The 17,462-nt window shown below is 39.9% G+C and overlaps 1 protein-coding gene across 1 annotated transcript in view; it reads left to right on the top strand.

The window, feature by feature from the left end:
• The window catches only part of LOC306878693 (protein unc-80 homolog), a gene marked incomplete at its 3' end in the record, with an annotated part of 46,784 nt that overhangs the window by 25,523 nt on the left and 3,799 nt on the right, over window positions 1-17,462 (top strand). The window contains exons 36-63 of the mRNA XM_079431180.1: window positions 667-795; window positions 948-1,091; window positions 1,191-1,291; window positions 1,383-1,469; window positions 2,717-2,900; window positions 2,982-3,076; window positions 3,169-3,258; window positions 3,379-3,480; window positions 3,690-3,870; window positions 4,517-4,782; window positions 4,877-5,011; window positions 5,107-5,245; window positions 5,351-5,447; window positions 6,759-6,929; window positions 7,035-7,127; window positions 7,764-7,982; window positions 8,073-8,294; window positions 9,416-9,539; window positions 9,617-9,742; window positions 9,838-9,961; window positions 10,064-10,270; window positions 10,371-10,555; window positions 11,026-11,191; window positions 14,838-15,014; window positions 15,577-15,724; window positions 15,901-15,957; window positions 16,672-16,753; window positions 16,836-16,953. Coding sequence (XP_079287306.1) covers window positions 667-795; window positions 948-1,091; window positions 1,191-1,291; window positions 1,383-1,469; window positions 2,717-2,900; window positions 2,982-3,076; window positions 3,169-3,258; window positions 3,379-3,480; window positions 3,690-3,870; window positions 4,517-4,782; window positions 4,877-5,011; window positions 5,107-5,245; window positions 5,351-5,447; window positions 6,759-6,929; window positions 7,035-7,127; window positions 7,764-7,982; window positions 8,073-8,294; window positions 9,416-9,539; window positions 9,617-9,742; window positions 9,838-9,961; window positions 10,064-10,270; window positions 10,371-10,555; window positions 11,026-11,191; window positions 14,838-15,014; window positions 15,577-15,724; window positions 15,901-15,957; window positions 16,672-16,753; window positions 16,836-16,953 — 3,969 coding nt within the window. The remainder of the gene's footprint in view (window positions 1-666; window positions 796-947; window positions 1,092-1,190; window positions 1,292-1,382; window positions 1,470-2,716; window positions 2,901-2,981; window positions 3,077-3,168; window positions 3,259-3,378; window positions 3,481-3,689; window positions 3,871-4,516; window positions 4,783-4,876; window positions 5,012-5,106; window positions 5,246-5,350; window positions 5,448-6,758; window positions 6,930-7,034; window positions 7,128-7,763; window positions 7,983-8,072; window positions 8,295-9,415; window positions 9,540-9,616; window positions 9,743-9,837; window positions 9,962-10,063; window positions 10,271-10,370; window positions 10,556-11,025; window positions 11,192-14,837; window positions 15,015-15,576; window positions 15,725-15,900; window positions 15,958-16,671; window positions 16,754-16,835; window positions 16,954-17,462) is intronic.

Here is a 17,462-nt window from a genome sequence, read left to right as displayed (position 1 = left end):
GCTGTACTAGTTAGGGTTATATCATAATCATTTCCTTGATATTTTCAGATTAATTTTTACTATGAAAACATATTTACATACGTAACTTCCCGTAACTCAAAAAATGGTTCAAAAAGAGCATTGATTATAACTACGCTGGCAAAAAATCTTGCTACCTACTTAACTTGCTAAAGTCAGGAAATTCAGAACAATTATACGTGTGTGTGTGTGTGTGTGTGTGTGTGTGTGTGTGTATATATATATATATATATATATATATATATATATATATACACACACACATACATATGCACTCACATTTACTATTAAGTACTATTATTATCAAAAGACTTGGTATAAATGAACGTATTTAGGTTGATTCAGTGATATGTGTTTGACACTGCCCTGTAAATCTTAAACATCTTGTTTCAGAAAGAAAGTGGGAAGTGGTCATTAATAAAAAATAAATAAATACACACACATATATACGTATATATTGGATTGCAGTATGATGTGACCTCTTTAAGTGAAGGCTGTCAGGATTTGCATTTGGAACATTGATTTCGCTTTAAGCCCAATGATCAATCCTGAAACAATTTTACACCTCATGGGTTTTCACAACATGTTCATAGAAATGAGCTATTTATGTACAAATATAATTTCTGGTGTCCTCTCCTCTGTCAGTAGAAGATGTGATGAACTTGACATCACGTCGTCTGTCCGTCAGCCCCTCTTGTGCCTCCAGTAACTCCCACAGAAACTACTCCTTCCGCAGGGGCTCTGTGTGGTCAGTGCGGTCAGTGGTCAGTGCTGAAGGTAAGAAACAGTCAAAATTTTGTTTATTCACTGACCTGTTCACTCTTTTCACTATGAACACATTTAGGTACAGAATAAGGAATCATACAATCTTATAATCACTGAACGTCATTGAATTTGTTTTATATATGTGGTTTGTTTTACCTTACAAGATGATGAGAATACAACAGAACTCACACCAACACATCACATGCTGCAGCCACCCCAGTCTGTTTTCCCACCATGCATCTGTGCTGCTGTGCTGCCCATTGTGCACCTGATGGAAGATGGAGAAGTTCGGGAAGATGGAGTTGCAGGTGAGTGGCAAAGAAGAATAAAAAAAAAAACACTGCTTTTTACCCACTGCTCTTTTAGACCCTCACTCTAATTTATTTCATTGTTTTGTGTTCCCACAGTATGCGCTGTTGCTCAGCAGGTTTTGTGGAACTGCCTGATTGAAGATCCAGCATTGGTTCTTAGACATTTTCTGGAGAAACTCACAGTCAGTAATAGACAGGTAAGGTCACTAAATAAGTCATGATTTTTAGAGAAGAAAAAATGAACGTGCTGTTATATGATGAAACATATGTTATGGCTATTGTTCTCAGGATGAGCTGATGTACATGCTGAGGAAACTGCTTCTTAACATTGGGGATTTGCCTGCACAGACCTCGCACATCCTTTTTAACTATCTGGTGAGACCTTAGTATGCTTTTTCAATTGCTTTTTTAATGTGATGACTGCACTCTTAGTGAGCACTCATAAAAATAATAAAGCTGCCAAAAAGGTTTTTTTTCAGAAATTCCATAGAACAAATATTTTGTATTCCAGGAACAGTTTTTCTTAGGACCCGTTTACACTAGTGCGTTTTCGTTTTAAAACACATAACTTTTACTACGGATACGCCGATCGTTTACACTACTCTGGCGTTTTCAAGGTTGAAAACTGAGACTTTTGAAAACGATGGCGTGGCTGCCAACATTCTCTCTGTGTATCCTTGATGACCGTGTAAACAATAACATAATCCTTGTTATTGTACCCATAGATATGTATAGGGTAGATTCCCCATTCGACCGCTCCAAGCACGCAGACCGCCATCTAAATAATATGGAATCTACCTGTGCATATCTATTGTACCTGCATGAATGGTCATGTGGCATGCGTTTTCGGTTGTGTAGTGTAAACGGAGATCGTTTCTGAAATGCAGCAGAATCGTTTTCATTCTAAAACGCCGTTTTAAAACGAAAACGCACTAGTGTAAACGGGCCCTTAGTGCCATATAGAATTTATGAGATTATTTGAGTGTGAAGAGCTTATTTTGTAAATAACCATTTGTTTTGCAAGATTTCATTGTTTAATTTAAGAATTTACGCACTCTCATGTCATTCCAAACCCTTAAGGCTTAGATTAGTCTTCAAAACAAAATTAAGATATTTTTTTTATGAAACCTGAGGGGGGTATCTGTCCCTCCATTGAATGAAATTGATACAAAAAGTCATAAAAATGAATCTAGATTAGTCGAGTGGTTTATCATATGTGATGTTTTCTCTGTATACTGTATGTGTATGTCCTTGTTTAAATGTAAATAAAAGCCTAAATAAATCTGTTCATCATAACAATTGATCACGTCTCTTCACAAGATTTGTATTAAACCACTCAGTTCATATGGATTCAGTTTACAATGTCTTTATGACGTTTTTGGATCTTGTAAGTTTTTGTTACCTGGACTCTCAATGGAGAGACAATATACCCTCAGGTTTCATTAAAATATCCTAAAAATCCCAAAGTCTTGACAGGGTGTGCATATGATGACAGAATTTTCTTTCATTCATCAAGAATTTTTCTTTTAAAAGTAAAGGATGGAGATACAGGGATCTCATACTACAGATCTACATATCAAACTTGACATGTGCAATCTCTTATTTTTCTCATATTTTGCAAGGTGGGCTTGATCATGTACTTTGTAAGGACTCCCTGTGAGTGGGGCATGGATGCCATATCAGCCACTTTGACCTTTCTGTGGGAGATTGTGGGTTATGTGGAGGGGCTCTTTTTCAAAGACCTTAAACAGACTATGAAGAAAGAACAGTGTGAGGTCAAGCTTCTGGTTACTGCCTCCATGCCAGGTTGCATATTTCAGCATACAGACAATAAGTTAACAAGTGTATTTTTCATGTTTATAACTGTGCCTGTAATTGTGTGCCTAGGAACCAAAACCCTGGTGGTTCATGGACAGAATGAGTGTGACATTCCCACCCAGTTACCAGTGCACGAAGACACCCAGTTTGAAGCCCTTTTGAAGGTCATTGTTATAGCTGTAAATTTATCATTATTTTGCTATATTTTGATAATATAACATCCTTTTTTCTTATTACTTTTATGTTTTCACACCAGGAGTGTTTAGAATTCTTCAATATTCCAGAGGCTCGATCTGCTAACTATTTTTTGATGGATAAGCGTTGGAACCTTTTACACTATGCCAAGGTGGGTTATGGTTGTTTCTGAACGGATCTGCAAATTTCAAAGGATAGATACTATTTATTCTTAATAGTAAACACTAGATTGTTTGTATGTTGACTGAAAATTCATGGTTCTCTACATCAGACCTATGTGCGAGACATCTACCCTTTCAGAAGATCAGTGTCTCCTCAACTTAACCTAGTTCATATGCTTCCAGAGAAGGGCCAGGAGCTCATTCAGAAACAGGTGAGTTTTGTGAATTTTAGCATTAAGGGAGAAAGTGTTTTTACTGAACAACTTAGGTTCAGCTCACATAATGGAGTTTTTTGTAATATGAAGGTGAAATTATGATACATTGTTAAATTCATATACTGTACCTAACTTTTTAATTAGAGCAAATTTCGTAGTTCAGTTAAGAAGATATAGCACAAATAACCATACTTCTTTTTTTGCAGGTGTTTTCTAGGAAGTTAGAAGAGATTGGCCGAGTTCTGTTCATCATCTCGCTTACCCAGCGTATGCCTGCCATGCATAAACAATCCCACGTCTCCATGCTTCAGGAAGACCTTCTGCGACTGCCGTCATTTCCTCGCTCTGCCATTGATGCTGAGTTCACGCTCTTCAATGAGCCTCTAGGTGTGTGAGAAAAACAATTTGGTCATTTTTTAATGTCTTGCTCATTGTAATCCTTTCTAACAATATAAATAGGCCTGCTCTAGAAGCTAGTAATCAGGTAAAACATAAAAACGATAAGATTAAATCTGATGCTGAGTTGAATTGTAGAATGACAAAAGAAGGACAAAAAATTATTCACGCACACAGACAAATCACACAAGTTTAATCTTAACATAAAATAAGCATGAACTGAAAACTGTGATCAACTTTTCTTCTATTCAAATTAAATAGCTTATTAGTTAAATTAGTGAAGTCCATTTTAAACAACAGAATAATTTAACGTGTTAACCCATAAGCAGTTGATTCAAACCATAAAATAAACAAATACCCCTGTAAAATACTGCCATAAACTACAATTGCCAGCAAACAAAGTATTTTACCTGTTTGGAATTCATTTATTGCTACACATTTTTCTGCTTGATTCAGTATCTATAATTTAGTTATTTACTTAGATATATCATTTTGGAATATCATTACATTTAAACTAGCATTCAAACAAACTGCTTTAGCTTAATTTTACACAGCCAGTTGCAAAGCTACATGACCCCTCGCCCCTTATATTACATAATCAATAGGTAAATCAGTATATATTTTTCCCCCTTCCCAGGCAAAGAACTCTTTGGTTTGGACACTTTACACAAGGTCCTATGGATCAAACTGCTGGAGGAGATGTTTCTGGGCATGCCTAGTGAATACCCTTGGGGTGATGAGATTATGCTATTTCTGAATGTGTTTAATGGTGCCCTGCTCCTACACCCCGAGGACAGCGCCCTCCTCAGGCAATACAGCGCCACTGCCATCAACACAGCTGTGCACTTCAACCACCTCTTCTCCCTCAGTGGCTATCAATGGATCCTTCCTACTATGCTCCAGGTTATCTGCAAACATAAGTTATTTTTATTCAGTATCATTTAGCAATGTTTATGATGCTTATTCTGTTTTGTGTTGCTGCTGTTCTTTGCTGAAGACATATGCAGATTATGAGAGTAACCCACTGTTGCGTCGAGGGATTGAATTCTGCTGCAGGCAGTTCTATATTCTCCACCGCAAACCTTTCATATTGCAGCTCTTCGCTAGTGTGGCCCCACTGCTGGAGTTCACTGTAAGAACACTGAGCTTTAATGATCAACTCTTCATTCATAGATGGTGTTATTACAGTGTTATTACAGTTATTAAACATTGCTTTTTTTCTTACAGACTCGCACTAGTACTGGTTTATCAAAAGGAGTGTCTTCACAGTGTCTTTTTGACCTGCTGGTATCTTTGGAGGGAGAGACTGCAGATTCCCTAGATGCTCTGGAGCTGGTGAAGGCTGAGAAACCTCTCCGCTCTCTGGGTAAAATGGCTCACAGAGCTCCTGGAAGATACATAGCTTAGATTGACCCTCATGCTCCATTTCACGTGAACCGACTTTTGCTGTTGTTTTGGGTTTCTTTTTCAGATTTTTGCTATGGTAATGAGGACCTGGCATTTTCAATCAGTGAAGCCATAAAGCTCTGTGTCACAGTGGTTGCTTATGCCCCAGAATCCTACCGAAGGTTTGTACCCTGCAGATTTCAATCAAATTCTTTAGGAATTCAAAATATGTATTGGTACCATATCAGTTATAAGCAGATGCCTATTAATATTGGATATATGTTGCCCAATATTAGATATGTGAGCATGCTTATTTTCCCAATTTTTTACAGTTATATTATTTAGATCATCTCTCTGATATCTTTAGCCTTTAAAGGGGTCATCGGATGCGACATGCACTTTTCCAAGTTGTTTGAACTGAAATGTGTGTTGGCAGTGTGTGTGTACACAACCACCCTATAATGATAAAGAAGATCCACCCAGTGTTTTTTTTTTAATCACGTTAAATCATTTCCCCTTTCTCATATCAAGCCATTCTCAGATGCCTGTCTGTGTGACGTCACACAGACCCAGACCCTCCCACAACTGTAGATTGACACTAGTATTACCTTAGACCCGTCATCAGTCCGCCATTGTTTCAACGCCAGAGCAGGGGTAGACAAGAATGTCTTCTAAGCGATTGAGATGTTTTGTTGTTGGATGTAATAATTAATATAGCAGTTGTCATTTACTCCTGACATCTGAGCTGCTGAAGACGCAGTGGATTACCTCTGTTTTTGAAGGGAATGCATCCTCCGATTTGCCTAAATGTGTTTGTTCATGCGAATCATACGTGATCCAGCCTCACCTACAGAAGAAGTGAGTATAAAGTTCTTTTATGAATCTTGCAAATCGCCTTTCCTAATAACGTGCTAGTTAGCAAGTTCTGCAGCTAATGTAAACAGTATCATGAGAACGGCTCGTCACCCAACGGAAGAGAGGGGTGGGGTCAAGCAGAGCTCATTAGCATTTAAAAAATGGTGTTGTTTTACACTACCATTGAGAAATTGTATGTTATAGACTTTTTATTAAGAGCCTAAAGAATCAACTTGTGGAAAATGGGCATCCGATGACCCCTTTAAAAACACTAATATATATAATAATAATTTTAAAAACACTGTTAAATGCAATCTTTAGCCAATCAAAAAATTTATATTAATTTATATTTTAATGTTGTGATGCCTAATTATGTTGTTATCATGTGACGTAAATATGTGATTTAATTTAAAATGACTGATTTTTGTTTTTAGCTAATGATTTTGTTGGGGCACTTTTAAAGTCTGGTAGTGTGGTCCTCAGTAGTTTAGTGCATGATTTTTTTTTCACAGTTTTTATGACAGTGACTGTTCATATCTGAAAAGCTGTAAAGTGTATTTTAGACTACAATGGACTCTTTCTTTTTGAAAAGAGAAAAATCTATAACCAAGGTTGAAAATCTCTGTTTCTCTTGTTAGTTTGCAAATGCTGATGGTTCTTGAGGCTTTGGTTCCGTGTTACCTACAGAAGATGAAGGGTAACACACATACTCTGGAGTCGGCATCTGCAGCGAGGGATGAGATCGCTGCCATAGCTGCTCTGGCCACTTCTCTGCAGGCTCTGCTCTACAGTGTGGAGGCATTGACACGGTCAGTCCCAGAACACAGCCTTTACTGTAATTACATACTGTCCTAGATATTCCCTGTGTCATGTATAATTTATTATTGTGTTATCATTTGATTTTTAATTCATAGACCTATGACTGCACCTCAGATGAGTCGATGTGATCAAGGCCACAAGGGAGCAACTACAGCCAACCACACCATGTCTGGAGGACCAAATACCAGGTCAGGGCAGATATAATGTGTTCATTTCTGTTGTGTCTGTACACAAGAACACATTTGTATAAAGAGTACAGTACAGTGTCTACAAAGCCTACAATATGACTTACATTCAGAGTTGTCTTGTTCTTTCTGGTAGGAAATTTCAGAGAAAATAAAAGAAGAATCAATTATTATAGTAGCAGATATGGTACTTTCTTGTTCAGATTATGTTTTTCAGATATTTTACCTTTACGTGGCTAGTCATATCTGCATTTATATGGTTATCACAGGAACCATGGATATACATCAAACCATCAAAAATAAATACATTTTCACTTGCAGTTTTCATTCGGCTGCATCTACTTTGATTTCAAGAATTCCTTTGTCAAATACATGCATTTGGGTATTTTATGTCTCGTTTATTTAACCCAACATACTCCTCATCCCAGTTTGCGCCTTCTCCTAGCTGCCGTATAAGAAGGTCACTTGGTTCTATGCTTACACCTAATGTATATTGTTATAGCAAAGTAATATAACAGAACATGTCTGCATTGCCTGAACACATATGGTTTGAATGTTGAAATGATTTTCAAATAACAGTACAATAACAACAAAACAAGCCGTAGTTGTTTGAAAGTGCTCTGGTTTGACTCTCTGCAGGGATAACCTGCACCTGCTGGAGGAGGGTCAGGGTATACTGAGGGAGGAATTGGACGAGCGTATCACCCGTGAAGAGTTCCGTCGCCCCCGTGAGTCTCTGCTTAACATCTGCACAGAGTTCTACAAGCACTGTGGTCCGCGCCTCAAAATACTGCAGAACGTGGCAGGAGAACCCAGAGTCACTGCTCTAGAGCTGCTGGATATCAAATCTCATATGAGGTGCAACAAAAGCTACCTAAAGTAGTTTGAACATCCAGTAGCACGATGGAGCAACTAAGTCATAGCATACATTTCTAACATGTTTTACAGATTGGCAGAAATCGCCCACTCCCTTCTCAAATTGGCCCCGTATGACACACTTACCATGGAAAGCCGAGGACTGCGCCGATACATCACAGAAATGTTACCCATCACCGATTGGTCGGCAGAGGCCATTCGTCCCGCTCTCATCCTCATTCTGAAGAGGCTGGACCGCATGTTTAACAAGATTCATAAGATGCCCACACTCAGGTGCGTTCACCCTCAGGCTCTGTGCACCGGTATGTCCTCACGCTGATCTCTAGCCCTCCACCATCTGGGTTTCTGTCTGCCCTGGTGGAGCTCTGCTGGCCTTATCAGTCGTGTCACATCTCTGAGATGTGATGGCCAGCTGCCGCTTTTGAGCTTTGGTGTTGTGCTTTTTTTTTCCATTGTCTCATTATGATTTCAAAATAAAGTTGAGTAAATGGTGGACTAAATGTTGTAAAACAACAAGTATGCCTAAGAATATTATATATGGCTTTTGTGTACATATTATGAGCTTGCTTATGTTTGTGAAGTATTGTGCAATACACTTTTAAACTAATTAGACAGTAGTATGTCATTTATCAAAAACTTACAACATAAAGTATTCTGCCTAAAGCAGTATTTTATGTAGGCATTATTTTTGTGAGTATCAGTGCAAATATTTTTTTTTCCTGTGGTAGAAGGGATTCATTACAAAATCCCTAAAGTGACATTTCCAGAAAAAATTAAATAAAAATTCACATGCACAAATTTAGCATGATTGGGAATTTTTGTGCACGTAAAAACCTTTGTGCTCAAATGTGGTTTTGTGGACACATCAAAGTCTCTTCTGCATGTGGAAAACTATTTTTGTGCGTGAATTAAAATTTTATTGTGCATACAATTGCAAATATTTTCTGACAAACTTATATGTGCACAGTAAAACTTTTATGTGTGCATGGAAAAATTAGAGAAGGTTTTCTCGTGCATTCCCTTTTTTTGTGTGTGCAGATTTATATACACAAACCAATAATTGTAATGTGTGAGCACAAATATTTTCCAACAAACAGAAGAAAATGTTTTTGTTTGCGTATACATTTTTCATGTGCATATAACTACTATTCCTTTAAATTGTAATACTACTTAATAATATGGTTGTTTTTAATGTATTTTTGATCAAATAAATCTAGCCTTGATGACCATAAGTGAGTTCTTTCAAAATCATCAGTCTAAATTATTTTAAACTTTTGACCTGTAATGTATTATCTAATGCACAAACAGATTTTTCTTTTCTGGAAAATTCCACTTTGGGTGCTTTGTATGGTACCTTGTTGATGTCTAGCTTTGGAAAGTGTGTGAGATGAATATCTCTGTGTGTTGTTTTTCAGGCGGCAGGTGGAGTGGGAGGCAGCTAGCAGTCTGATTGAAGGGATTTGTTTGACACTTCATCGGCAGCCAATCATTTCCTTCCTCCCTCACCTGCGATCTCTAATCAACGTTTGTGTCAACCTGGTGAGTACCAAACACCTGTTGCCGATGAGATCCTTTGTGTGATGTATATTTGTTTACATAAAGATGCATGTGTTTAGGTGATGGGGGTTGTGGGGCCATCTAGTGTGGCAGATGGACTTCCCTTGTTGCATCTGAGTCCATACCTGTCTCCTCCTCTTCCCTTCAGTACAGCAGTTGTGCGTTTGGTTGCTATGCAGATTCAGGTATAATCTTTTTCTTTCTATAGATATTTCTAATATGCATTTCAGTTCATATATATATATTTGGGCATGTGTTTAATGTCATCCTCCAATTCTAGGCTTTAAAGGATGACTTTCCACTCAGTCATGTGATCTCCCCCTTCACCAATCAGGAGAGACGAGAGGGGATGCTGCTGAACCTCTTGATTCCATTTGTATTGACTGTGGGCTCAGGGAGTAAAGGTCTGCCTTGGAGAACAAACAGAACCTGTAATTTAAATATGCTTAAAGTCATAATGCAACTGGATGTAATTTACAGTGTTTATTTATGTTTTTACTTTACAGACAGCCCTCATCTGGAGCAGCCAGAGGTATTTCTACTTCTGCAGACGGTCATTAACATCCTGTTACCTCCACGCATTATCAGCACTTCCCGCAGTAAGAACTTTGTTCTGGACGCATCCCCTGCCCACTGCTCCACCCCAGGGGACACTGGGAAAGACCTGCGTAGAGAGGGACTGGCTGAATCCACCAGCCAAGCAGCTTATCTTGGTACTAGAGCCCTGGAGATGGTTGGATGATGTGATATAAGAATTATTTTTAAAGATGTCTGTACATTTTTTTTTTTTCTCTTTTAAACTGCTCTTTCTAGCTCTGAAGGTGGTCTTAGTCTGCTTTGAGCGACAATTGGGTAATCAATGGTACAAGCTGAGTCTGCAGGTCAAGGAAATGGCCCTGCGTAAAGTTGGTGGTCTGGCTTTCTGGGATTTCATTGACTTCATAGTGCGCACAAGAATTCCAATCTTCATTCTATTGCGCCCCTTCATACAATGCAAGGTGAACAGATTTTGTGGATATGTGGGGTTTTAATAGCCAATGCCTATATATTGAAGGGTGGCTGATATAAAGCATATATAATATCACACATTTAGTTTGTTAGGAAATAGCACATGTACTGCTGCTACACTAAAATTACTACTTATTTTATCATTTTAGAGTCACCATGAAATAGAAACTGACAACTGGAAAATTGTCAAAATGGAATATTGTAGTGTATATTATTAATTAGCAAACAACAATGATGCAATCAAGTGAGTCTTTTAACCACTATCAGTTCATACCATTTGTATCCTGTGCACAGATGAACCAGCACACAACATTAATCAGTCCGAATATCGGCCAATTTATCAGCCTTGGCAATATATCAGTTGCTCATTTGTTTCTATCTATGGTCCTATTTTCTGGCAGCTCTGTATACTTCTGCAAGATTGATGTTCATGAAAAAGTCTTCATGTCTCTACTTTCAGCTGTTGACCCAACCAGCTGAGTCTCAGGAGGAGATCACGGCTCGTCACCATATTGCAGAGCAACTAGAGCGTCGTTTCATCCCACGGTCCCTCTGCAAGAGCTCTCTGTTTGCTGAGTTCAGCAACGAGCTCAAGATCCTGAAAGAGGCTGTGCATAGTGGCTCCGGTGAGAACTGCCTTAACCGGTATATTACCTAGAAAACAAAAGTTAAAGGGGTCATATGATGCGATTTTCAAGTTTTCCTTTCTCTTTGGAGTGTTACAAGCTGTTTGTGCATAGATAAGATCACTGAAGTTGCAAAGACTAAAGTCTCAAAACCAAAGAGATATTTTATATAAAGGTTAAGACTCTGCCACGCCCCCTAAAATGGCTGATTTAAACACGCCCCCACATGTCTACGTCACGGTGTGGGAAGATTTGCAAAACACCGCCAAAATGTATATGCAATGAAAGAAGATATTATTCTCGCTGTAGTATTGTTGCTGTCGCCGGCGCAATGTCCTGGAGATGCTGTGTTTCATTGTGAAAGTGAAAGTACTTTGTTTGGGCTTCCAAAAGAGGACACAACTAGAAATCAGTGGTTAAGTTGTATTTACAACACTGTTCCAGAACAGTTCAACCCAAATATTAGTGTGTGTGCACTGTGCAGCGCATTTTACGGAGGACTATTTCCTGAACCTGGGAGAGTAACGTTAGCCTACAATGCTGGCTTGCACAAAGGCTGTTTCTATAAAGTGGGGCAATTCCAACAGGACAGTCTGATGCTTCTGACTCACAGCATGTATGTATGTTTCTGCTACTGACTATTCAAACGCAAGTTTTGAGCAGTGTAGAGTAGTGCTTGTTGTTTGTCGTTTCTCCGATCACAAATGCAGACATGGTAATGTTTACGCGGCGTGATGCAACGCAACACGTAAAAAGACAGTCTAAGTCATTATAATCAGTAATTATGTCCCCACTGGATGTAACAAATGCCTCGTTTATAATGGGTTTTTGTGTCGTCGCGCCGGGACACGGCATCACAATACAGTAAGGGGCGTAACATTTCCGTCTCATGCTTGAGGTATTCGACCAATCACAATGCACTGGAAAGCTGGCCAATCAGAGCATGCCTCGCTTCTCAGAACGATGAGCTTTGTAAGAATCGACACGTTTCAGAAAGGCGGGGCATAGAGGAGCAACAATAATGTACAGTATGTGGAAAATGTGTTTTTTGAACCTTAAACCGCATAAACACATTGCATTACACCAAATACACAAAATAATGTTCTTTTTAGCAACATCATACGACCCCTTTAATCTACCAATTGTTGAAAACTCAGAAGTGAAGGCCAGGAGACTTTTTGGTATCATTGTAGTTTATGTACATTTAGGGGGCAGTGCTTAGAAATGGAGACAAAGCACCTGGGTGACGACCTTAAACAAAGCATGCAAATGAAGTATTCATGTGTAGAAACCTGGTGAAATGGGAAGGGTTGCTACACATGAATACTTCATTTGCATGCTTTGTTTAAGGTCGTCCCAGGTGTTTTGTCTTTAATCACACCTGATTCAGGTCATCAGCTCATTAGTAGAGACTCCAAGACATGAAATGGGTATGTCAGACAAAGGAGACATGCAAACTGTGCAGTCTACATGGACATGATTCTGTGTCAGGTATTCAGGTTTTGTGATTTAACCTGGGGTTACAACTGTACTTTATCAAAGACTATAGAAATACAAAGACGGTTCACTCTTATACTTACAGTATCTCACAGAAGTGAGTACACCCCTCACATTTTTGTAGATATTTTATTATATCTTTTCATGTGACAACACTGAAGAAATGACACTTTGCTACAATGTGAAGTAGTGAGTGTACAGATTGTATAACAGTGTAAATTTGCTGTCCCCTCAAAATAACTCAACACACAGCCATTAATGTCTAAACTGCTGGCCACAAAAGTGAGTACACCCCTAAGTGAAAATGTCCAAATTGGGCCCAATTAGCCATTTTCTCTCCCCGGCGTCATGTGACTCGTTAGTGTTACAAGGTCTCAGGTGTGAATGGGGAGCAGGTGTGTTAAATTCGGTGTTATCGCTCTCACTCTCTCATACTGGTCACTGGAAGTTCAACATGGCACCTCATGGCAAAGAGCTCTCTGAAGATCTGAAAAAAAGAATTGTTGCTCTACATAAAGATGGCGTAGGCTATAAGAAGATTGCGAAGACCCTGAAACTGAGCTGCAGCACGGTGGCCAAGACCATACAGCGGTTTAACAGGACAGGTTCCACTCAGAACAGGCCTCGCCATGGTCGACCAAAGAAGTTCAGTGCACGTGCTCCGCGTCATATCCAGAGGTTGTGTTTGGGAAATAGACGTATGAGTGCTGCCAGCATTGCTGTAGAGGTTGAAGGGGTGGGGGGTCAGCCTGTCAGTGCTCAGACCATACGCCGCACAATGCATCGAATTGGTCTGCATGGCTGTCATCCAAGAAGGCAGCCTCTTCTAAAGATGATGCACAAGAAAGCCCGCAAACAGTTTGCTGAAGACAAGCAGACTAAGGACATGGATTACTGGAACCTAATTTGATTTATAAACTTATTTGATTCAGATGGTGTCAAGCGTGTGTGGCAGCAACCAGGTGAGGAGTACAAAGACAAGTTTGTCTTGCCTACCGTCAAGCATGGTGGTGGGAGTGTCATGGTCTGGGGCTGCATGAGTGCTGCCGGCACTGGAGAGCTACAGTTCATTGAGGGAACCATGAATGTCAACATGCACTGAGACATACTAAAGCAGAGACTGAGTCGCAGGGCTGTATTCCAACATGATAACGACCCCAAACACACCTCCAAGACGACCACTGCCTTGCTAAAGAAGCTGAGGGTAAAGGTGATGGACTGTCCAAGCATGTCTCCAGACCTAAACCCTATTGATCTGTGGGGCATCCTCAAACGGAAGGTGGAGGAGCGCAAAGTCTCTAACATCCACCAGCTCCGTGATGTCATCATGGAGGAGTGGAAGAGGACTCCAGTGGCAACCTATGAAGCTCTGGTGAACTCAATAACCAAGAGAGTTAAGGCAGTGCTGGTAAATATTGGTGGCCACAAAAAATATTGACACTTTGGGCCCAATTTGGACATTTTCACTTAGGGGTGTACTCATTTTTCTGGCCAGCGGTTTAGACATTAATGGCTGTGTTGAGTTATTTTGAGGGGATAGCAAATTTACACTGTTATACAAGCTGTACACTCACTACATTACATTGTAGCAAAGTGTCATTTCTTCAGTGTTGTCACATGAAAAGATAAAATAAAATATTTACAAAAATGTGAGGGGTGTACTCACTTCTGTGAGATACTGTATGAATGGGAGAAACTGCAACGTGCAATATAGCGGAATAGTCCCGCCTTCTAAATGAAAGAGCCAATCGCCGATTGGTCAAGTTTTTGCTTCACTGCAGCAGCTGTTAGAATCTCCAGTTCCCATAGAAACCTGAGGCTAGAGCAGCCAATGCGCATGCACACTCATAAGTGCGTTATAGCTGCACATGCGAATTGGCTGGTCTATCCTGAAATATAAGCTTTTTTTAACGCTATTTGAGCATAAGAAACAACATTCATGGGGCAGTTAATTTCTGATTTTGTTGCTGATTTGAAATGTGTAATTTAATTGTGAGTTCAGCGAGCAGTTTTTGAGATTTCAGGATTCTCCCATTCATTTAGATAGGACTTGGTCTTGTATTAGCTGCTCGGAGGCATTACAAATATGGCCGCCAAATAAACAGACTTTCCTTGAAAGGGATTTTGACTTTATTTCTCCGTTTTTCAGCATACCAAGGAAAGACTTCAATCAGTACTGTTGGCACGTCCACCTCTGCATACAGGTTGAGTCTGGCCACCATGTCCCGCTCCAACACCGGTACAGGAACTGTCTGGGAGCAGGAGAGTCAACCCTCACGCCAGCCCTCACAGGACACACTCAGTGTCGATGAGGAGGAGGAGGAAAGTGTGTTCTCTCAAAACATTAAAATTTTGTCGTCATTTACTCACCCTCGTGTCATTCCAAATGACATCACTTTCTTATTAACCTGTTCATTTAAAAGATCTGACTTAAAAGAGCAGTCTGTTCATAGATATATATGTGACATACATGACTTATACTGTGAATGCATGAATGGACATACATAAATTTTGTAGCAGATCTAGACAGGTGGAGCTGGGGAAGGTGGAGAGCTTCAGAGCAACTGAGTACACTGCAGGACCAGCTTACAGCGAATACTAAACCAGACTATTTAAATGTTGGGCAAGCAATCTTATTGGCTGCAGAATCAGTTTGTGCCATATAGTAAATTATATTATTGCTAAGAGGGCATGTAAAGGACCTATCAGCTTGCGTTATCTAGAGGTTCATGACTGAAATATTGTTTTATTATTATTTTTAACAATGATTTCAAGCAGCATGGTAAGTTTAATATAAAATTGATGGGTTTTATTGCTAAGGAATTTTATAGATGCACCTGCTAATGTCATTGAATGATCCATATTAATGCCTGCTCTGTCGCTTTCAGATGACTCCATCAGCATCCCCAGCGTGGTAAGTGAGCACGAAGCTTTCCTCCCCAGGCTCATTTCCCAGCGGCGTTTCTCCAGTCACGCCACAGGGTCGGCTGCCACTCAGCCTGAACCAGGCATGAGTACCATGCTGCCCAGTCACAGGTAAACAGACACCCCTCTTCACAACTAAAGCTCATTCAGACCGAAAACTGTCTATAACAACCTTATTTATCCAATCTTACCATATCTTTCCCTTTAAGAGAGGGCTGATCTACAGCTGGGGGGTTGCATGTCTCTCTTATTATTCCCCTAATCTTGTTTCCTGCCCAACTCTACAGTGAACCCAATGTGCTAGATGAATCCCAGGGGCTTCTGGAGGAGGGTAACCTGTCTAGGTACAGTGTCACGGCCCTGTTTGTGCAGTGTCTCACCGTCTGTTTGCCAGGGCTGGGCCTGCCTTCCCTGTTCATCACATCCAACTTGATTCCTCACTAGGATCTCTCTCTTTCTCTTCTCATCCACTCCAAGTCACTATTTCTTTCTCTCTTGGCTAGGGACAATGATGCCCGTCTACGTTTTATCACTTTGTAGTACTCATGTCATCTCCAGTGAGCCTCATGGTGTCATGGTGTCCACTCATGTTTCAGGCTTTTTGCTGTTCAAATTGGAGTTCCTCTCTGGAGGGCCAATCTGTGGGGCTGGGGAGTATGGTCTAGCAGGTGTAAAGTAGACAATTAGACATGAAGAAATGTATTTTTTCTGTTCTGACATCAGATGAATCTGACAAATTCTTGTACAAAAATGGCTTAGTTCATATTGGATGTTCACATCCTCTTGCTCACACTGCTATACCAGCTTCTCTATTCCCCTTTGTTTTTTGTGGATGACATTGCAGGTTCTGTCCTGCGATTCATGCTTTCTTGATTCGTCCCTGTCCCTGTGTTTGATTGGTGGAGGGCTATGGACTGATGGGGAATTGTGGATGGGACACATTTCCTTTTAACTCTCCAATTAATCAGGAGGATTTAACAGGGATTGTGTTCAGCTCTTCGGGCAGTTCGAGCTCATCAGCTCTGTTTGTGTGTCTGTCCTTCGGTTTTATTCTGCAGGGTTGCCAGCGTGCAGAGTGAACCAGGACAGCAGAATCTTCTTATCCAGCCACCTCTCGGTCGTAAGAGAGGACTTAGACAGGTGAGTGCTCAGAATACAAGTCTTATTTTTTGCATTCGGTATATTATGTCAAGGCATAAAATTGAGGCACTGTGTCTTGTAGCTACGGCGACCCCTGTTGTCTATACAGAGGGTGCAGGACGAGTCTCGTGGACGTCAGGGAGCCAGACTCTCAACAACCCGCAGGAGCATTCAGCCTAAGAGTAAACCACTCGACAGGGGTGCGTGTTGTTTGTGTAATTACATTAAAAAAGAAAATGAATACGAGTGGCGATTATATGTTTATAGCATGGATAATCTAATATAATATAATATAAACGTGTGTATCATTATCGGTAAATTATTGATCACAAAAAAAAAAACTTGCATTGCAGTCTTAAAACCCCTTAACTGTCACCGTCCCGCATACGGGACACCTAACTTTACTTCAATATATTGCCATTGAATCCTAATCTAATCATGACAAACTATATATCATTGGAAAGGTAGATATTTTACAAATTATGTAGGAACAGTAATAGATTAATTTATGACAAGAGTGCACCAAGAGTCTATGATAAATCTACATCATAACAGGAGTTCTGACCTTTGTCACAAAAAGTCTTTATTTCCTTGCCTTTTTCCCTATCACATGTTTTAGCAATCATCATATGTTATATACCATTTGAAAGCTTAAAATGTCAAAATTCATCCTGTGAAACCATTTTGAAATCGGACATTGCGTTACCAT

This window comes from Barbus barbus, assembly GCF_936440315.1.
Source record: "Barbus barbus genome assembly, chromosome: 13".
Classification (NCBI taxonomy): Eukaryota; Metazoa; Chordata; class Actinopteri; order Cypriniformes; family Cyprinidae; genus Barbus; species Barbus barbus.
The sequence above is the reverse complement of the archived record's forward strand: the minus strand, read 5'-3'. Positions and strand labels throughout refer to the sequence as shown.